The 22,286-nt window shown below is 42.0% G+C and overlaps 1 protein-coding gene across 3 annotated transcripts in view; it reads left to right on the top strand.

The window, feature by feature from the left end:
- Positions 1 to 22,286, top strand: part of LOC129538402 (aldehyde oxidase 2) — a 79,848-nt gene that overhangs the window by 43,993 nt on the left and 13,569 nt on the right. For all 3 annotated transcript variants that reach the window (XM_088828434.1, XM_055398574.2, XM_088828435.1), the window contains exons 23-34: positions 1,744 to 1,831; positions 5,257 to 5,343; positions 5,552 to 5,743; positions 7,776 to 8,003; positions 11,503 to 11,598; positions 14,449 to 14,577; positions 16,508 to 16,582; positions 17,324 to 17,376; positions 18,902 to 19,016; positions 20,867 to 20,932; positions 21,045 to 21,233; positions 21,528 to 21,695. In XM_088828434.1, the coding sequence (XP_088684560.1) occupies positions 1,744 to 1,831; positions 5,257 to 5,343; positions 5,552 to 5,743; positions 7,776 to 8,003; positions 11,503 to 11,598; positions 14,449 to 14,577; positions 16,508 to 16,582; positions 17,324 to 17,376; positions 18,902 to 19,016; positions 20,867 to 20,932; positions 21,045 to 21,233; positions 21,528 to 21,695 (1,486 nt within the window). The remainder of the gene's footprint in view (positions 1 to 1,743; positions 1,832 to 5,256; positions 5,344 to 5,551; positions 5,744 to 7,775; positions 8,004 to 11,502; positions 11,599 to 14,448; positions 14,578 to 16,507; positions 16,583 to 17,323; positions 17,377 to 18,901; positions 19,017 to 20,866; positions 20,933 to 21,044; positions 21,234 to 21,527; positions 21,696 to 22,286) is intronic.

Genomic DNA, 22,286 nt, shown 5'->3' with positions numbered 1-22,286 from the left:
CTAAAGTTATTGGAAAAGTCAGATGCACGTAGAAGTTTGAATAGGCTAATTTGCTCTATAAAGAAAAAATGGTATTATTAGTTGAACACCTCCAGAGCTGACACTGCCCCATCCTTGAGCTTCATGGACGGTGACCCATTTTGGGGGGGGGGGACAAGTCACCTGCCCAAGTGGAGTGCCAAGGGAGAGGCTGCTCCCCCACTTTTCCTTTCTACCACCAGCTGAAGACAAAGTGGAGTGAGAAAGAAAAGTCTCTCTGCTCCTGGGAAGGGCTGGCTTTTCAATTGATATTCAGTGGACACAAGACATCCTCAAACAGAGCTCCTGGTCTAACCCCAACCAGATGTCTTGCTCCTGCACTGTTCATGCTGTTCACGTGCTGACTTTTCTATTCCTTGTTCATTTTTATGGCCGTTTTGTCTTGTTTTGTTACTATGTCAAAGCCCCAACTGTCCTGCAGATTTCAAAGGTCCTACTTCCCCTGACAGTTTTCATGTAATTCAGAGGTCCCAAAGCACTCAGACACATGTCTCATTTTGCAGTGACAGGTGGGGAGAAGGCAGAATCTGAATTGCATCCCCAGTTTTTTCATAATGAAACTCTATTCACACCCACCAAGGACTCAGCAAGGAATAATTAACTCATCGTATTCCCACCAGGCTTTGTGCATTTAAGGCTTCTCAAACATGACTGTACATTAGAATCATCTAGGGAGCATTTAAATCCCAATACCTAGGCTGCCCCTCATTGACCCTGGCCAGCATCAGTCTATTTTAAAAATCCCCCAGTAATTCCACTGTGCATCCAAGTATGAGAACCAGTGCATTAAGTAGTTCCCAGAGTAGTGTTCCCAACCTGTTGATAATAAGAGTCTCCCAAGTTCATAGAAAGTCCTGCCTCTGCACCCCAGATCCAGTGAATCAGGATGACCAGGGGATGGACTGAAAACTACATTGCACTGCTGCTCCAGGTGGTCCTCACCATTAAAGGAAAAAGGAAATTCTGGTAGAATCGTGGGTTTTCAACATGTACCTGAAGACCCCTGCATCAGAATCACTGAGAAAGATGTAGATTCTAGAGCCCCTCCCACCAGAATCCTAGTGCTAAGGCCCAGGAATCTGCATTCCACCGGCACTCCAGATGATTCTTCTGCACTTCAAAATCTGGAACCTCTGCCCGAGGTAAACAGAAAGCCTGAAGCCCCTAGCTACCCAAGAACCCAAATTAGCCAACACAGTAGGATTCATGGCTGAAAATGAAGACTTTAACCCAGACTTCCTAGGCTGTGTGCTTCTTGTTTTTCCAGTCGCATTGTTAAGTTTGATCTCCCTGTTCACACTCTTTCTCCTTTGTAACTAGTGGCAGGGATATGCAAAAGGAATGGATCTGGGTGAGGGTCACATTTGAAGCATAAGAACACAAGTTAACTGACATGTGACGTTAATCTCTTTTGGCTAGATCTCCAAACACGAGTTCTAGAACATAGAGGTAATAGTGATTTGGTCATACATCAGTTCATGTCAGTACCTAGCACACTGTGTGCACTCAGTGAATATATAAGTGATGGGTGGGTGCTTGGATGAATGCTTGTCCGTATGAGTGGGAGGGTGGACGGTGGATGGACAGATGGGAGGGTAGATAGTTAAATGAGAGAATGGATAAATATGTAGCTGGATGGTAGATGAGTAGATGGATGAATGGATGGTTGGGATGGACAAAGAATCTAAAATTTGTTTTCTTTAGAACTGGTCACCCCATTCGTCTTGTTCTTGATCGTGAAGACGATATGTTAATAACTGGGGGAAGACACCCATTATTTGGAAAATATAAAGTAAGTATTAAAGAGGAAAATACTAAAGTACCTCATTTTATTTGAATGGTTTTACCCTTTTCTATTATTTTTATTTTGCCAAATTCAAAAAACAATCATCTTAACATCTACAATATTAAAATGTGTGTTTGGATACTCATAACATTTTGTGAGGAAATTTTAGTAAATCTACTGTAAAATTATGAAGAAGCTAAATGATAAAAAATACAGTTTCCAATAATGATAAAAACACTATTTAAGGAACAGGATTTATGTTAGTGATTCCTCAAAGGCAAAAAAAAAAAGAAACTTCAGACATTTGTTATACCAAAGCTTCTTGATGATAAAAATATTATTTCACAATACAGATGTTTGGAAATGATTTGACCAATTTAACTGCAAAATCATTTTTTACAAGTGTTCCCACCAAATGGTTATGAGTGTCACAAAAAGCTCTTTTCAAATAAGAAAAAGAATCCACTAACTAGTGAAATAATTTAAAATTGTCTCAAGTTACATCCTTTGTATTTTTGTTCAACTATAGCATACACACTATGATAAATAGTTGCTGGAATCTTGTTGACAACAATACTTCAAATTTGTGGCTGGGTTGTTAGGACAGATCTAATGTAATTTTTTTCCCATATCAAATATGCTTTATTTGGGAAGTACTTATGGCATATACATGGGCTTCCCAGATGGTGCTAGTGGTGAAGAACCCACCTGCCATTGCAGGAGACAAAGGAGACATGGGTTCAATTCCTGGGTCAGGAAGATCCCCTGAAAGAGGGCATGGCAAACCATTCCAGTATTCTTGCCTGGAGAATCCCATGAACAGAGGAGTCTGGCAGGCTACAGTCTGTAGTTTCACAAAGAGTTGGGCACAACTGAAGCAACTTAGCACACATAGCATACACATAGCTAGATTTTCTGTCTGATGCTGTTGTTGCTTTATATTACTATTCTATTCCCTGTAACTAAACCACAGCTTTCCATAGCACAGCACAATTTTATTTCTTCCACTGATATTAGTAATTTTTATAATTAGAGAGGAAAAGACCATCAGTTCAGTTCAGTCGCTCAGTCGTGTCTGACTCTGCGACCCCATAAAAGACCATAGTTGACCGTAAAACCTCCTTTTTCACCTTCAAATAAAAAATAAATGATACTCACAACTCTTATTATCCTATAGGCCCAAGAGCAATGTGAAGGCACCCTCCGGGATTGTGGGAGTTGGTGTTATGGTAGCTGTTGAGTTCTTTAGTTTGAGCTAGATTATAAATCAGGCTTCAATTATACCATAGTTATGAGACTGTTTTAGTACTTATTAAGAGGGTTCTAGACTAGAAAACAAAGATCATGGCATCTGGTCCCATCACTTCATGGGAAATAGATGGGGCAACAGTGGAAACAGTGTCAGACTTTATTTTTTGGGGCTCCAAAATCACTGCGGATGCTGATTGCAGCCATGAAATTAAAAGACGCTTACTCCTTGGAAGGAAATTTATGACCAGCCTAGATAGCATATTAAAAAGCAGAGACATTACTTTGCCAACAAAGGTCCATCTAGTCAAGGCTATGATTTTTCCCATGGTCATGTATGGATGTGAGAGTTGGACTGTGAAGAAAGCTGATCGCCGAAGAATTGATGCTTTTGAATTGTGGTGCTGGAGAAGACTCTTGAGAGTCCCTTGGACTGCAAGGAGATCCAACCAGTCCGTTCTAGAGGAGAACAATCCTGGGTGTTCATTGGAAGGACTGATGCTAAAGCTGAAACTGCAATACTTTGGCCACCTCATGCGACGAGTTGACTCACTGGAAAAGAGTCTGATGCTGGGAGGGATTGGGGGTAGGAGGAGATGGGGACGACAGAGAATGAGATGGTTGGATGGCATCACCGACTCGATGGACATGAGTTTGAGTGAACTCCGGGAGTTGGTGATGGACAGGGAGGCCTGGCGTGCTGTGGTTCATGGGGTCGCAAAGAGTCGGACACGACTGAGCAACTGAACTGAATTGAACTGAACTGAGACTATAAATATTTTGGTAATTATAGTAATACAAAATATAATTTTAAAAAACAAATAGACTTTTTGAAAAAAGTTTCATTTTTAAATATAATTTTACTTCCAGTATTATAATGTGTATGTGTATGTATCCTCAAAGTTTTGCTTGGTTATTCAGAACTATTCATAGACTAGCATAATAGATGTTTATGTGTGCATAGGCCCTTCCAAAATCCTTGAAAAGTTTATATTGAACAGTTTAAGAATCCCTTTGCTCCCTCACTTATGGTACTGTTTTGCTTAGCAATCCTTTCTTCATGAAAACTTCAGCCTAGCATTTATCAAAATTACCATAAATTCTGAACTTGTATAGTTTGCTCCATTTCCTAACTTCTCTGATCCATTATCCAAAATTTCCCTTGTAGTATGAATATGTAAGTGGCCCCACATAGGTAAATGGTTCCATCAATGTATTCATCCCTGTTTTCAAAAAGGCAAAGGAACCAGGGCCAATTCTTTCCTGGTGGAACTACACTCAGTTCAGTTCAGTTCAGTTCAGTTGCTCAGTCGTGTCCGACTCTTTGCGACCCCTTGAATCACAGCACGCCAGGCCTCCCAGTCCATCACGAACTCCTGGAGTTCACTCACACTCAAGTCCATTGAGCTGGTAATGCCATCCAGCCATCTCATTCTCTGTCGTCCCCGTCTCCTCCCACCCCCAATCCCTCCCAGCATCAGAGTCTTTTCCAGTGAGTCAACTCGTCGCATGAGGTGGCCAAAGTATTGGAGTTAGTGGTAATTTTTCTTTTCATTCTGGGCTGTGCAAACAAAATGGTCTAGGTGGGAGGAAGGGAGTGGCAACTTCAGAAAAATACTAGGTGCACTCAGTGAGTCCTGGTAGTAACAGCAGCTCACATTCATGCCATCTTTCAAGAGTGACAAAGAGCTTCACTAGCACAGTAAGATGAGGGCAGTCATTCCTGTGTCCATTCCCCAATCTCCAAGGCCTTCTCATAACAAGAGGCACTTCTGTTCCTTCCGACACACTCTGGAATCCCAGAGACATTTCCACAAGGCAGAAAACCAAGGACTAAATTAGAAGGAAAATCAGTAAAAAGTGAAGAGAATCTTCCAAGAACGAGGAAGAAGGGGGTAGCAATTAAATGCTGGGAGACAAGCAAGGATTTTAGAATTCCATACTGACTGTGAAACCAGAAAATTACATGTTGAAAGAAAAGGGCTCAGCAAAATTCAGGTCAGAGGAGCTCTTTGTCTGCCAAGCACTGAGAAACAAGGGGCTATCCAGACGTAGTCCACCACAGAGCAAATGGGAGTGGTCTGTCTTCAGTCCTGCCCATGGAGGAGCTGAAGTTTCAGCTATGGCTAAAACTTAGCATTAAATTCCAAACATATTGTAAAATGTCCATCATTTGGTGACAGGTGGGATTCATGAACAACGGGCGAATCAAAGCTCTTGACATCGAGTGCTTCATTAACGGAGGGTGCACGTTGGATGACTCAGAGCTGGTATGTGTGTCAGAAACCGGTACTGTCCTGGTTTGTGAACAGAATGCAGAACTTCTATATGAGTCTTTGTGGAGCAGTTTCTTCAAATACTTACCTCGTTCCACAAGCAGTTCAACACTGTAATTGACTTTTAGAAAGAAAAAAAAATTGACTTTTAAAAGAAAAAAAAATGTTGTCCAGTATATGTAAATATCTCCTTTTACTTTAGGTAACAGAATTTCTTATCCTGAAGCTGGAAAATGCATATAAAATCCGCAACCTCAGGTTCCGGGGCCGTGCATGCCTGACAAATTTACCATCCAACACGGCCTTTCGAGGATTTGGCTTCCCCCAAGGAACCCTGGTGACAGAATCATGCATCACGGCTGTGGCAGCCAAATGTGGCCTTCCGCCAGAAAAGGTAAGGTAGAAATTAAAGTCATAACCAAGGCTACTGAAGACTCAGATGAGGTAGGAAACCAGCTACCCAAGGAAATACCCTGGAAGAGCCACACAAATTGGACCTGGCTCAGAACTCAAGATAAATTAAGGGCTATCTAAAAGAATTCATCTCCACATCTTGGCTTTCCTCTTTTAGCAACAACTTATTTTCTTCCTTTCTTGTTTTAATTTGTACAAAAGGAATTACTCTTTTTAAAATTCAAACCATATTGAAGTTATTAAAGTAAAAAGTAAACATCTTTCTTTTATATCCCCATCCCTATTGGTTGAAGTCAACCATTGTTAACAGTTCTATGTTTATTGTTCTAGCTCTTTCTCTGTTTACCCACCCATCTGTATTTCCACATACATAAACATTAACATATGAACATATGATGGATAGGTGCACTTATATGCTTATTTTCAAAATGAGACTATAATAAACACGTAATTCTGCCCCTTACCTTTTCTACTTGACTGTATGCCTGGCCATCTTCCCACGCTAGTGGAATGAACTACTTCATTCATTTTCATGACTGAATAGTACTATTATGTGTCTAAATAAATTTAGACACTGCACTATTGATGCATGTTCAGTTTGTTAACCATTTTTTGCTATTTAATTGGTATTGGTACAAATGTACCAAGATTATATCTTTGCCTTGTTGTGTATATCTGTACAATAAACTTACGGAAGTGGAATTGCTGGTGCACTTGAAAACTTTTGAGAGATACTGCCAAAAGAATGCCCTCCAAAAATATCATTTTGTGCAAGATCCTAAAGTGTTCATAATATGTACAATATGCCAGACCAAAGAGAGGCAGCCACTGACAAGTGAGATAATTGTCGATAATACTTTTCCAACTCGTCACTCATTCCAAGCAAATCCCAGCCTACTTTTTCCACTTCTATCCCCTGTTTGCCCCAATAGAGACCCTCTGCTGCAGCAAGACTCTCCGTGTCTTTGAACCTCTGTCTTTAAATTCAACAGGGAGGACCACCAGGTCTGTGAATTGTAATTGTTGAGGGTACTTCTTGTGCACAGGGGAATGCCTAAATATTGAACAAGGAAGATGATGGTTATCCCAAGAGAAGTCACATAAAGTGTTCTGTGGATACAAAGGAGACAAACGTCACACTGGCTTGGTGGAGGGATATGGAGCAGCACTTCCTGGAGAAGATGACACTGAGGTGGCCTTGAAGAATAATAGCACAGAGAATGAAAGGTCATCTGGGCCAGTGGAACGCTTGAACAATGATAGGCAGCTTCATTGTGGCTCCATTTCTTTATCTGCAAAATGAGGACAATATGACTCACCTCACAGAGTTCCCACAAGAATTAAATGAGTTAGCATTCAGGAAAATATTTGTTTCCATAAACCAGTAGTATTCCAGTATAACTGCTATTAATCGTAACTCCTTTATCATTAGAGTGATTGGGGATGATGAAAAACCCTGACCATATCTCAGTGGGCTCCCCTGCTTCTTTGTCAGATGTTGCAAGTTTCTAGGACATGACACACCCGTATTTAAATACATTTTTTAAAGACTTGACCACACATTCCAAAGGCAATTGGAAGGCTTAGAGAAGATCTGCTATTTGTCAGTAGGTGCATTGCTCTCCCTCTCTAGCAAAACAAGCCTTCGTTATGACAATAAATCCTTGCTTTAACATACTGTCTACTAACTCTGCTCCACCTTTTGAACCATGTAGGAAAAAAAAAGATACTCTTCCTCCTTCAGCCGCTTCATCCCACTGCCCTTCACAGTTCAGTCACTACCTCTACTCTCCACTTTAAGGAGGCAGAACCCTGACTGGTACCTTGAAGAAAAGAAATCATACTGCATTATTTCTATAAAAACAAAGACTGAGCTCAAAGAAAAAGAAACAAAATCCCTGTCTTCTCCCCCACTGAAGTGTATGCTTTAGTAGGGAGGCTTTTCAAATCTCTATTTCGCAATCACTTTCTGTCTTATCTTAACTAGTGATTCCATTTCTCACTCACTTCAGATTAGGGAGAAAAACATGTACCGAACAGTTGATAAAACCATCTACAAACAAGCGTTCAACCCTGAGAGCCTGATAAGATGTTGGAATGAATGTCTGGACACGTCTTCCTTTCACAACAGAAGAATGCAAGTGGAAGAGTTCAATAAGAAGAATTACTGGAAGAAAAGAGGCATTGCGGTGATTCCCATGAAATTTTCAGTCGGCTTTGCTTCAACAAGCTATCATCAGGTAAAGCCTGAATGTGTGGGTGGTAACCCTCCTGTAGGACACACTTGGCTCTGACTTGGGGAGAGTGTCACATTTCCCGGGGTCACTGAGCCCCTCCCCCAGCACCTGGGAGAACTGAGCAGTCCCCCACCTGCAAGCGCTTTCAACACAGTACAGTAGAAAAATACCTCAATGGCAGAAAACAGCATCCGCAAGCATGAGAGCCACTGCAGCAAAACTGCCGAGATGGGGCACTGGCCCAACTGAACTCCCACTGAACCCCCACTGTTCAAATAGGAAACAGGAGTAGGAACTTCTGTGGTTAAGTGATTCCTGTGATCTGGTGGTTAATACTCCGTGCTTCCAATGCAGGGGGTCCAGGTTTGATCCCTGGTGGGGGAACTAAGATACCATATGCCCAGCAGCCAAAAAATAAATAATAATAACTTTTTTAAAGGGGTACAGGAGCCCACAAGGTCCAAGGAGGCAGAAGGAGGCTAACTGTTACATCTACAAGTCTGGACTGAATCAAATCAATGGAGCATAAATGATCCTAGATAGCTCCCAGTATGGTTTTTTTCTTTGACACCAAGTGTTGTCTTTTCTCCATCAATTCCCTGACACTAACTGGGTGTCCAGCAATTCAGTTCTGGCACTAACTAACCAGAGTTAGCACAGACCCCAAAGATCAAGGGCCAAGTGTACATACTCTCTCTGTCCAAGCATGCCCCCTCCAGCTTGTGGATATGTTCACCAACCCGGAAGCTCCCAGAACCCTGACATTTGACAAGGAAGGGTAATGGATTCATTACATAGGTACGGTTGATTATATTACTGACCATTGGTGGCTGAACTCAATCCCCAGTTTCTCTCCCCTCCCTGGAGACTGGGAGACAAGGCTGAGAGACGGCACCCTCTGACTGTGCGTGGTTGATTTTTGTAGTAATGAGCACGCATTCTGAAATTTTTTAGATTCCCTCCATGAACCATCCCATGAGCATACAGAAGACAATAAATTCCAAGGGTTTTAAAAGTTCTGTACCAAGAACCAGGGCCAAAGACTACATCTTTGTGGCGAGGGGGATTATTATTTTTTGTTGAAGCATAGTTGCTGCACAATCCTTAACAGGTATACAGTTTAATGATTCACAATATGAAAGGTTACATTCCATTTACAGTTAGTATAAAATATTGGCTATATTCCCCATATTATATAATATATCCTTGTGCTTCATATTTATTTTTATTATACCAGATCTCCCCTCACTTGTACGGCTCCCATATCCTACTCTCTACCATCATCCCTGGGAGTAAATTTCTCATCTAAGTACAAAAAAAAACAGCTTTCAGTCAAGCACTGACTTTGTCTGCATTTGAAAGGCCTCTAACTTCCCCACAGAGTTCTAAATTGAGGCACCCAAGAATCATCTGCCTGGGAGTTGAAGTGTGTTATTCCAGGTCAGCTCATGACTCACAAAGCTGGAACATTCACTCTCTCAATTAGGTAAGAGAAGCACTGTCCTCAGAGAGTCAATGGGCCCACAGTGAATAAGTACTATTATTAGCACCCACAAGCCTTGATGCTCTGGAGCTTCTCCAAGCCACCCTGGGCCTCTGGGTATCTCCAGACACGAACAGATTAAAGTCCCAATTCCTCCTCCTCCTGGAAACAAAAATGCCACATTTCCATTCGTCCAATTTAACAAATATGTATTTAGTGTCTCTGTGATTCAGACCTGCTCAGAGTTCTCTACAGCACTTGGAGATGAGCCAGACCAGGGCCGCCTCCTCTAAGAGACACTCAGAGAACAGCCTGTCATGCTAGTGTTCATTTCCCATGGTTGCTGTAACAAAGCACCTTGAGCTTGGTGGCTTAAAATGACACACTTGTTCTCTCAGTTCTAGGGGCTAGAACTTCAAACTCCAGGTGTCAGCAAGGCCTTCTGAAGGCTCCAGGGAAGACTCCTTTCTTGCCTCCTCCAGCTTCTGGGGGTTCCTGGAGTTTCTTGGCTTGTGGCTGCAGAACTCCAGTCTCTGCCTCCATCTTCACGTGACCTTCTTATGAGGACGCTAGTCAATGAATGTAGGGTCCACCCTCATCCAGTATGGGTATCTCTAGTGGCTCAGACAGTAAAGAACCTGCCTGCAATGTGGGAGGCTCGATTTCAGTCCCTGGGTGGGGAAGATCCCCTGGAGAAGGGAATGGCTACCCACTCCAGTATTCTTGCCTGGAGAATTCCATGGACAGAGGGGCCTGGCAGGCTACAGTCCATGGAGTTGCAGAGTTGGACACAACTGAGTGACTAACACTTTCACATTTTTTTCACTTTCTAATCCAGTATGACCTCATCTTGACTAATTATACCTTTATAGACTCTGTTTCCAAACAATGTTATATTCTGAGGTTCCAGGTGGACATGAATTTGGGGTATAGGCTTGGACACTATTCAACCCAGTGCACCCCCATAAGAGGAAGTGCCAAGGAGGGGTGACTGATCCTTCCCAGGGGGAATAAGAAGGGTCCAGGGACATTTTCACAGAACAGAGTGGAGGTCTGAAGGCCAGGGAAGAGGCCAGGAAGAGAGAACCACATCAGCAAGAGCACAGGTCGGCAAGGAGCGCAGGCTTGGAAAAAAGGAGGGAAAAGACAGAGCTGAATCCGGGAAAGTTCTAGAGACCAAATCCCAAAGGTCCTCATATTGTAGTCAGGAGCCAGTTTTCCCTGACAGACAGTGGGGAGCTTTTGCCCACCTTACCCAGTGGTGAACCCCTCTTCCCTCTGATTCCATTCAGTGGTCATTTAGGGGCACCCTTCCCAGCCTCAGTGGTAAAGAATCTGCCTGTCAATGCAGAAGCCACAGAAGATGCAGGTTAGATCCTTGGGTGGGGAAGAGGCCCTGGAAGAGGGCATAGCAACTCACTCCAGTATTCTTGCCTGGAGAACCCCATGGACAGAGGAGCCTGGCAGGCTACAGTCCATAGGGTCGCAACTGAGTGACTGAGCATGAGCACAGCACATTCCCAGGCTCCACAGAAGCATCTGGATCTGCTCTCCCAGGGCCCCTCTGCCATGTCCATTATCTCACAGAACATTGCTCACAATAATGACTCACTCTCCAGCCTGTCCTCCCACTACACTGTGAGCTATTTGAGGAAGAACCACATCTTATTCATCTCTACACACCGAGCTGAGCACAGGTTGGCATGTAACCTGGGCAACCTGCAATGTTTCAGAAGCTGGTTGAGTGGTCAGCCAGAGAATTGAAGCGGAGAAGAGGCTTTCAAATAGTTGGAACCAATACTCACAACTCCCAAGGTATCCAAAGGGGCTCCCACTGAAACCAGGCTCAGTAGAAATGTTCTTTATGGACACCTTTAGCACTTCAGTGTCCTACCAGGAAAGCTATCTCTCTGACCCTCGCCACTCCGTGAGCTTGGCGTTTCACCACCTCAGTTCTGACCCTGAACCTCCCTAAACGCTGACTTGCACTAAGTTGTGCCTTCTGTTTTGTTTCTCTAGGCAGCTGCGCTGGTTCATATTTACACTGATGGGTCTGTATTGGTCACACATGGAGGCAACGAACTGGGACAAGGTATTCACACCAAAATGCTACAGGTGAGAGAAATAAAATTCATCTCTCTATACACTGTTGACATGACTGACGTTTGGCACTAATTTTAGAGTTAATGACAACCCCCTGTATGTGCACCCTAAGATCTTGACTATTAAGTTGAAAAACTTACATATCAGCTAGAATGGCAGAGGTGGTAGAAATCCACACATGTGCAAACATTCCTGGATTTTGGCCAGGGTTTATGGACGGAGGTGGTTCTTAGTGAAAACACCATTGGTGGGCCTGCATAGCACTCAATACTTTGGCTACCTGATGTGAAGAACTGACTCATTGGAAAAGACCCTGATGCTGGGAAAGATTGATGGCAGGAGGAGAAGGGGATGACTGAGGATGAGCTGGTTGGATGGCATCACCGACTCGATGGACATGAGTTTGACCAAGCTCCAGGAGTTGGTGATGGACAGGGAGGCCTGGCGCACTGCAGTCCATGGAGTCGCAAAGAGTTGGACACGACTGAGTGACTGAACTGAATTGACAGAACACTGTTGTGGGTACACATGCAGGTTTATCCAGAGTAGGGGGTTTCTCAACTTTTCTATTTTGAGACTAGTATGTATAATTTTTAAAGTCTGGACAATAATGTTGGGTGGCTAATATATTGTTTTGACCATCAAGGACAAATAGTTCATCAACTGTCATCATCCTATAATTTTTAAAAGATATTTTTAACACACACACATATATACAAAGTAGGAAGACATAGTCCCAAAAGAAAGAAAGAATAATCCTTTAAATTGAATATATTTAACTGTGAAACTGTAAGTCAGTCAGTCATGTCTCAGACTCTTCACGATCCCATGGACTGTGGCATGCCAGGCTCCTCTGTCCATGGGAATTTTCTAGGCAAGAATACTGGAGTGGTTAGCTGTTCCCTTCTCCACGGGATCATCCCTATCCAGGGATCGAACTCAGAACCCAGGTGTCCCGCATTGCAGGCAGATTCTTTACTGTCTGAGTCACCAGGGAAGCCCAAGAATACTAGAATGGGTAGCCTATCCTTTCTCTAGGGGATCTTTCTAACCTAGGGATCGAACTAGGGTCTCTTGCATTGCAGGTGGATGCTTTACCACCTGAGCTAATAGGGATTTATGTATAATTTACTAGATTGTTATAGTGCACATCTGCAACTTTTGACCATTCAGTCCCTCAGCTCCTTTGGAATACCTCTCCCACACTCTATGTAGTTTTGAAGGACACCTCAATGCTGGTTCCTTTTAACCTCATCCCCCTCCTTGCCTCAACACCTGCCACAGATACAGACACAGGCCCCTGGTCTGGCCAGGCATGGTTCCTGAACCCTGCTGGCTGCAGAGATCAGTCTGGGAAAAAGACATGGCCAAGCAAATCTAATCAGCATCCTTTCCTGGGGTGCTGTGTAGATGCCAGGAGAAAGGAACTATTTTTCCCTTGTGGTTGCTTAGCCACTGTGCTATAGGCCAGGAGTTGTCAGGGACAATTCTGTGCCAAAGATAAAACTCGTCTACGATTGGAAATAACATGGCCATTATCATAGAAAGACTGTGAAAGACGGTGCGAGGAACTGAATGAGACCACAAAGCCCCTAGATACAGATGTACATGACACCAACTCCTCCATCCTTCCCGGGTGTGCGAACCAATAAATTCCTTTTGGATTTTCATCACCAAGAATTAACCAAATTGTCCTCTTTTTTTCTCATTTTGCATCTTTCTGGAAAAATTCATTCACTGAATAATATTAGTTTGAAGATTAGCAAGTATGAATAGGTTCATACCTGCAGACATCTAGAAAAAGCGTTTTTGCAAAAACTAAAAAATAATATCAACCAAAATAATGGTTTTTTCTTCCTTACCTTTCTTTCTCATTTCTTCTTGGTTAAGCATCTTCATTGCCATATGTGTCCGCTAGAACGAAAATAACAGAAAAGGAAAAGTGAACAGCACGTACTAGAGGAGTCTAATCAAGTGGAAACAAATAGAAGAAAAGAGTGACATGACCTATATGCTCAGTCTTGTCTGACTGTCTGTGACCCCATGGACTGTAGCCCACCAGGCTCCTCTGTCCATGGGATTTCCTAGGCAAGAATATTGGAGTGGGTTGCTATTTCCTCCTCCAGAGGATCTTCCCAACCCAAGAATTGTGCCTCCTGCATTAACAGATGAATTCTTCACCCCTGCACCACCTGGGGAGCCCCAGAAGAAAAGAAGGAGGAAGCTAAAGTTAAGTTGGGGGCACTTCCCTGGTGGTCCAGTGGCTAAGACCCCGTGTTTTCAATGCAGGGGGTCTGGATTCAATCTCTGGTCAGAGAACTAGATCCCACATGCTGCAACTAAGAGTTTGCATGCTGCAACTAAAGGTCTGATGTGCCACAACTAAATAATAAATATTTTTTAAAAGCAAAATTAAGGTGGGAACTAGGGCAAGAAATAAAACAGGCCCTCATAGTCCTTCCAAGTTCATCTGATACCAGTACCAACAGACTTAGGACCTAACTCTGAATCAGTCAATTTAATTTCTATCTCTCTTCCTGCCACTGTCACCAAGTAAATCTGAATAATCTCAACTTGGCCTATTCTCTACACATGCAAAATTTAGAAAATAGGAAATCCTTAACATCCTAGGTACACTAAATTTGAATCGAAGAACTGCTGTGGAATATTACCAAGAAAACGATTCAAAAACTAGCTATGAGGTCTTACAAAAAAGTGGTTTTAATTGCTGTAAGATGCATTATTTTAGGCTTTAGAGGATATTGTGGATGTAATAAAAATAAATTTTTAATTAAGAAAAAGAATGACTCAAGTCTTCAAAGAAGATCTTACCAGACTTGAAATTATTTCTTTTTCTCATAGGTGGCCAGCCGTGAATTAAAAATACCCATGTCTTACTTGCACATCTGTGAAACAAGTACAGCCACGGTGCCTAATACCATCGCCACAGCAGCGTCCATCGGAGCAGATATCAATGGCAGAGCCGTGCAGGTGCTTCCTCCTGTCTGTCTTTCCCTGGGTGCTTTCTCCATATCTCTGGTTTTTGTAATTGGATACAGGCACAGTGGTTGGCTTCAGAGAAGTCATCTGTGTCACAGAACATAGGCTTGGGATCACCAAAATGCCTGGAGAGTGTGTTAGTTGGACCTAAACTGAAGTGACAAATAGACCCAGAATATAATGACTCCAACACAACAAAAGTTCTTTTTTTGTGCCTATAATACTGCAGAAGGAATGTTTGGTCGTTTGAGTACCCAGACTGATGGCAGTTCCTCCATCTTCAACATGTGGCTTTCAAGGTTGCCCAGAGCGTCATCACCTGAGTGAGCCAGAGAAGGGAAAGAGCATGGGGGAAGACCTGGGAGGAATACAAGTCACTTCCCCTCAGCATGCATTAGCAGAACAGCCTCAGGCAGTGTCCAACAACAAGGGAGGCTGGGGAAACTCAGAGCAGTGGGAAACCATAGGCCCAGCTCCATGCAGGAGGAAATATTGGCAGTCAGTCAGTCTCTATCCCTGGGAGATACAGAAAGGAGAAATCTGGGTACCGCATAATGCAGACCTGTGCAAGTTTCCACTGACACAAGCAAGTTCTTACAGGCAGGCAGGCAAGCAGAAGCCCAGCCAGGTAGACATGGTGCAATTAAAGTTTCTACATCAGTAAGAATTCTACTTGAGTACTTCCTTTTTCTTTGTACTTATTTTTCTAAATGATGTATAAAAAAGATAAATCTTCACTAATTCAGAATAGAATGATGACTTCATATTTCTTAATTCAAAGATCTTACTGCATGTATTTTTGAAGTAATATCTATTTTTCATGTTTCTGTTATAAACTGTCCACTTTTTCCACTGGGACATTGAGGGGGAGACATATGTCCTTACTCCCAGGACACTGCAATTATGCTACCAAGAGAGACCACTTTCAAATCCATCTTATCATTGTGGAGACATCTCCAAGGGACTCAAAAAATAGACTCATTTTGCTCAGAACAAGTTGGGAAACCTCAAATTCATGAGATCCAATTTTAGGTAGAATCAAACACAAAGCAAGAACTGCTTAGTGTTTATGGTGGTTGTCAGCCCAAACCATGCATTAGTCTGTCTTCTAGGGTTTTAGGTTTCTGTATCAAGAATCAGAAACTTTGTCAATCTAGCTTATTACAAAAACAAATTTATTTTCTCACTTCACACTCAAAGCCAATGCCCTAACTGCAGTAGTTTGATGGTGGATGGATGAACAGACAGAAAAATAAAAGGACAGACAGAGAATCGAACAATATTTCAGACCCAGAGGGATACTGGCATATCATTGTTATAGACTGAAAAGCACAAATTTGAATGAAAATAATTTTGTTCTACTGATAGTAATGGCTAAAAAATATGAAAGAAGGTTAGGGTTAGAAAAAAAGGGAGAAGTTCAGTCGCTCAGTCGTGTCCGATTCTTTGTGACCCCACGAATCACAGCACGCCAGACCTCCCTGTCCATCACCAACTCCCGGAGTTCACTCAAACTCATGTCCAGCGAGTCTGTGATGCCATCCAGCCATCTCATTCTCTGTTGTCCCCGTCTCCTCCCACCCCCAATCCCTCCTAGCATCAGACACTTAACTGAACTGAATTAAGAACGTGAATATTCTTAGAAAGGGGATCTGAAAGTAGAAATTCAACTGAGCCCATATTTTCACAGGAAATGAACAAGGAAGAGAAAACACTCTCTATAACAGATACTCTGCTCAAGGTCAGGAGTGGTGAGCTGAGTTCCCACTGTATCAGTGTCAGGCACCTCATAAGCATTCACTGAACTGATCGATTATCCACCAATATTCTTTCAAATTATCTTCAAATTCTTTCAATATGCTTTCAAGTCCTAACCACCACTGTCTTCTCTAATGAGCATTCACTTCTTTACTCCTTTAAGAATGCTTGTCAGATCCTTCTGAAACGCCTTGAGCCCATCATTAAGAAAAATCCAGAAGGTACCTGGGAAGAATGGGTAAGTGTTCCACTCTGTCTGTAACTTCAAATGAGAAAGTAGTCCACACGAGTGCTGAGAGTGCTATGGTAGTGCATAGTCGCACCACGTAGACTCAGTCCTAGGAGCAGGTGGCTGTGGGAGAGGGCGGGATTACCAGGCTGAGATGGCTGCTTTATGAAATATCCCAGGTGTTAGTGGAGTAAGAACCCAGGGAACTGCATCACTAGAAGGAGGAACAGAAGTGTGCAAAGAATTACCAGAAACGTACCCTCTCTGCCCAAATAAGAAAGAGGAAAAGACTGAGCCTTCCTAAGCCATAAAAATGTGACGCTTTAAGTAGGGAGGAAGAAAACTAAAAAGCCTAACTGTGAATATGCCTCAAGGGAAATGACTTGTTTCATCCAACTTTACAATGTCCTATATCTTATTTCATTAAAACAATAATCTCGCACTGGCACACACATTGGCCAGAGTTCTAAAACTTAGAAATGAAGCTGTAAATACCTTGTGAACTAAGCCCCTATATCACGATGTGCAGCAAGATTCTATTTTATTTGCTTCATTTAGATTCCTGAACTCAGTCAGAAGGAGATTGTTAGATACCAGCTGAGGAGCAAAAATATTAGGATAGATCTTATTATTGGTAACAAAGCATCAGTAACAATTGTCAAATGTCAATTTTGGTATATAGAATATTTTCATTTTCCCCTCTCAGATGGTATGTTTATCTTATTCTGACTAAATATGCCCATTCTGCAGATAGAAGCTGCTTTTGAACAAAGAATCAGTCTTTCAGCTACTGGATACTTCAGGTAAAAATTACAATAATGCCTTGACCTGGCTAAGAAAATATGAGGCCATCAAATCACTCTGGGCCTCAGTTCCCTCATTTGTAAAATAAATTTTTATTTTGTGGTCCTTAAGGTTCCTTCTAGGCCCCAAACTCCACGATTTCACATAGGCCTTTGAGCTATGTTCAAAGAAACAGTAAATAATAAAAATACCCCTAATTTGTAAAAATAAATATGAATTGCAACATCTAATCATTATTTACTATTATTTACTATGAGTACTAAGAAGAAATCATTAGAAATAAGTTGCAATTCAGATTTACAAGTCTCCCTCCTTTTATCATAAAACCTTTCTATTTTGAAGCTCTTTTCTGAGCAAAAGAGATGGATAAGATGCTTAATTTGACTTCTGAACTCAATCAGAAGGAAACTGTTAGTGTATCAGCTGAGAAGAAATTTTGAATGGGCTCTATTATTGGTAACAAAGCAAGAGAGATGGAGAGATGGATAGGATGGTCATCACCACTCATCACTGGTACAGTTCCTGGCAGTGAAGGCCCTCAGTAGATGCATGTTAATTAAATGAAACACAAAAAGGAGCATGTGTGCATGCTCAGTCACTTCAGTCATGTATAACTCTTTGCAATCCTATGGACGGTAGCCCACCAGGTTTCTCAGTCCATGGAATTCTCCAGGCAAGAATGCTGAAGTGGGTTGCCATGCCCTCCTCCTGGAGGTCTTTCCAACCCAGGAATCGAACCAGCATCTCCTGGGTCTCCTGCATTGCAGGCAGATTCTTTACTGCTGAGCCACCAGGGAAGCACCCACAAAGAGGATAGCTGACTGTCAAATGCAGGAAGTACTGACATTAGTTTTATAATCAAATGAAACAAACCAACAAACTACACATACACACAGAAAATCTCATGAAGAAAGGAGGTAACAGCCAGCCCAATGCCCTGTACAAAATGAGTTTCAAATTCCTGAGTTCATCTACCCAACAAAAGGGCAGATCAGCCCTCTAGCTGGGCCCATCCTCCATTAACAACACATCGAATTACTGGCCCTTTTTCACCAGCCCTGTATTACCATCAGTCCCTTATGAGTTCAATTAGCACAATCTAGTGTCCCTCACAAAGAGACATGACCGAAGCAAACTAGCAGCAGTAGCAGTCACTTCCTGGATTCTGGGAACCCTAATAAAAATCAATTGAGGTTTTCAGTGTGCAGATCTAAAACTCAAATCTTATTCCTCAAGATACAGACACCCTGTGAGGTCCGGAGCAAGTGAAATAGTTTGTTGGTTTCTCCTTTTTGGCATCCTAACTTGAGCACAAAGCATTTCGTCTTTAAAAATGGAGGCAAATGTTAGGGTTGCCGTAACAAGCTAGATTGCAAACATAGGTCGCAGTTTAATTGAGCTTAAAAGGTGGTCACAATCAACATCAATCAAATAAACGCTAATGAAAATTTTGGTAACTTTTAAAACAAATCAATATTGTTTGCACCCCACTTCCAAGTTAAAGGACTTTACTTCTTCCATCAGGGGCTACAAGGCCTTCATGGACTGGGAGAAGGGAGAGGGAGACCCTTTCCCCTACTATGTCTATGGAGCAGCCTGTTCTGAGGTTGAAATTGACTGCCTGACAGGAGCTTACAAAGTAAGTCATTTGACAGTTTTCCTCTTGGCAAGTTAGAACAACAACAAAATGTGTTTACATTAATAGCCCCCTTTCGTTATGTAATACTAGAACAAGATTCTTTCAATTCCATTGGAATGTCAAGAGATTCAGCTTTATCCTAAATTTCCACTCAGAGAGAGGTAGTCGAGAAAGCATTGCTCACAACAGCCTAAAATGCATTAAATTTTTTATTCTATTTCAGACAAAATTACATTCCAAAGTTTTGTGGGGTTTGGGGATTTTTTTTTTTTCTTTCAAGAAAAGGATCTATTCCTAAAGGAAGGTCAAGTTATCTATCTCAGTTCAGTTTAGTCGCTCAGTCATGTCCGACTCTTTGCAACCCCATGGACTGCAGCACTCCAGGCTTCCCGGTCCATCACCAACTCCCAGAGCTTGCCCAATCTCATGTCCATTGAGTCAGTGATGCCATCCAACCATCTCATCCTCAGTCATCCCTTTTGCCTCCTGCCTTCACTCTTTCCCAGCATCAGGGTCTTTTCCAAGGACTCAGTTTTTCACATCAGGTGGCCAAATTATTGGAGTTTCAGTTTCAGCATCAGTCCTTCCAATGAATATTCAGGACTGATTTTCTTTAGGATAGACTGGTTGGATTTCCTTACAGTCCAAGGGACTCTCAAGAGTCTTCTCCAACACCACAGTTCAAAAGCATCAGTTCTTTGGCACTCAGCTTTCTTTATAGTCCAACTCTCACATCCATACACAACTACTGGAAAAACCATAGCTTTGACTAGATGGACCTTTGTTGACAAAGTAATGTCTCTGCTTTTTAATATGCTGTCTAGGTTGGTCATAGCTTTTCTTTCAAGGAGCAAGCATCTTTTAATTTCATGGCTGCAGTCACCATCTGCAGTGATTTTGGAGGTCAAAAACATTAAGTCCATCACTGTTTGCATTGTCTTCACATCTATTTGCCATGAAGTGATGGGACTGGATGTCATGATTTCGTTTTTTGAATGTTGAGTTTTAAGCCAGTTTTTTCACTCTCCTCTTTCACTTTCATCAAGAGGCTCTTTAGTTCCTTTTTGCTTTCTGCCATAAGGGTGGTGTCATCTGTATATCTGAGGTTGTTGATATTAAGTTATCTATCTGACCAGGTAATTTAGTAAACTGTCTTGAGTAAATGCTTTAAAAGCATATTGTGATGTGATATCTCCCCGAAGTCAATTATCCCAAAGGTAGTACTGAGATCAGTTGTACCAGAGATATTCCTGAGATTGATCACAGGCACGCAAGGCTGTGGCTTCTCCACAACCTGTATGCACGTGCCCAGTAACATAACATAAGGGCCAATTTAGTGTGATGTTTCTCAGGGAAGGAAGTAAATTGGTCTCAACACTCACCCTTAATATACCCAAGATCTTACAAATCCCCAAATTCATACATGCCACTGTGGCTACATGATTTCCTCAGTAAAATGGCAATAATACCACCTACAGCAAACCATTATGAAGATTAGATGAGCTCATGATTTTAATAGAATCACAAATCCAGGTTCAGAATCAGATGAAAAATCGGGCTTATTTATTTTCTAAGTGATACCCAGATGCATCCACATATCATGGACTTTGAAGTCATTTAAGATAAACCAAAACTATGAATGCAGAAGACCTTCTGGGTTCATCAACAGTCCTCCTAGCACTAAATTTGAAGAGCTTAGTAGATGTCTTACCACCTCTAATGCTGATGGGGTTCCATGTAGCACTAATCAACCAGCAAGAGTCCTGGAATAAATTGGGACCGTTTGAATAAACCCTAAAATAGTATTTTTAATTCAAGTTTTTACGGTCGGGTAATTTTAATTTTGGCAGAAAATCAGAACGGACATCGTCATGGATGCCTGCTGCAGTCTAAATCCGGCCATCGATATTGGGCAGGTAGGTGCTGCCCCACCTGGGTGGATGCCTCTTTTTGAGAGTCATTGTAGGGTCGGTAAAGGCCTTCTGAAAAGCAAACGGTATCACAGAGCTTGACATTTTCCCTCTTCAGATTGAAGGTGCTTTTATTCAGGGAATGGGCCTTTATACCACTGAAGAGCTGAAATATTCCCCAGAAGGTGTCCTGTACTCTCGAGGCCCAGATGAGTACAAAATTCCAACCATCAGCGATGTCCCAGAGGAGTTTAATGTCTCCTTGTTGCCATCATCACAAACTCCACTAACCATCTACTCATCCAAGGTAAGCATTCAAACCTACAACTACACAATGTACTTTTAAAAATACACACACTACCTTTCCTGTAGAACAACTATTTAACCCACACAGGATTTTTTAATTTCAAGTGATACTAGGATTTCTAAGGGTACACAAGCTTCACTCAGTCAGTCAGTCAACAAATAATTATTGAAAATAATTGTATGTAAGGTGCTGTGCTAGGAGTTGGGGATACAGTGCTAAAAAAGACCTGCCCCTCACCTACAGTGGCTGATGGTCTAGTGTAGAAGCCTCTAAAACAAATGCGCTTCCTTGCAGGGCCTGGGGGAGTCTGGGATGTTCCTGGGGTCATCCGTGTTCTTTGCCATCACTGATGCTGTGGCTGCAGCTCGCAAAGAAAGAGACATAGCTGAGGACTTCACAGTGAAGAGCCCAGCAACTCCAGAATGGGTTCGAATGGCCTGTGCAGATCGGTTCACAGAGATGGTATGGAATTACTGTTTATTTTCCTAAAAGGTGATTTTTATATATCTTGCGTCTTAGACTACTCAGGTAAATTATAAGATTATATATAAATCTTATATATAAATTATAAAAAATTTATAAGATACAAAATATATATCTTATACTATAAATTATATATACTCAGGTAAATTATAATCAAATTAGAAGAGCACATTATAAGATACAAGCTCATCAAGTATAAGATGATCAAAATAATCACGCAAATACCTTTTAGTACATGTAGTAATTTAAACTTTATGAAAAGCATTTCCCCATCTGTTACGTAACTTAATCATCTGGGCAATCTTCAAGTAGGATAATTTATGGTGCTTCAGAAACAAATAGCCAAATGTGAAACAATGGACTGTTTTCACCAAACCATTCTAAGTATTCCCTCCCTCTATCCTACCTAATCGGAGAAGGCAATGGCAAGCCACTCCAGTACTCTTGCCTAGAAAATCCCATGGATGGAGGAGCCTGGTAGGCTGCAGTCCATGGGGTCGCTGGGGGTCGGATACGACTGAGCGACTTCACTTTCACTTTTCACTTTCACACATTGGAGAAGGAAATGGC

Source organism: Moschus berezovskii, chromosome 2 (assembly GCF_049115385.1).
Source record: "Moschus berezovskii isolate FMDL1 chromosome 2, NW_MosBer_1.0, whole genome shotgun sequence".
NCBI classification, from domain to species: Eukaryota; Metazoa; Chordata; class Mammalia; order Artiodactyla; family Moschidae; genus Moschus; species Moschus berezovskii.
Note: the sequence above shows the minus strand (reverse complement) of the source record. Positions and strands in the feature narration are given on the sequence as shown.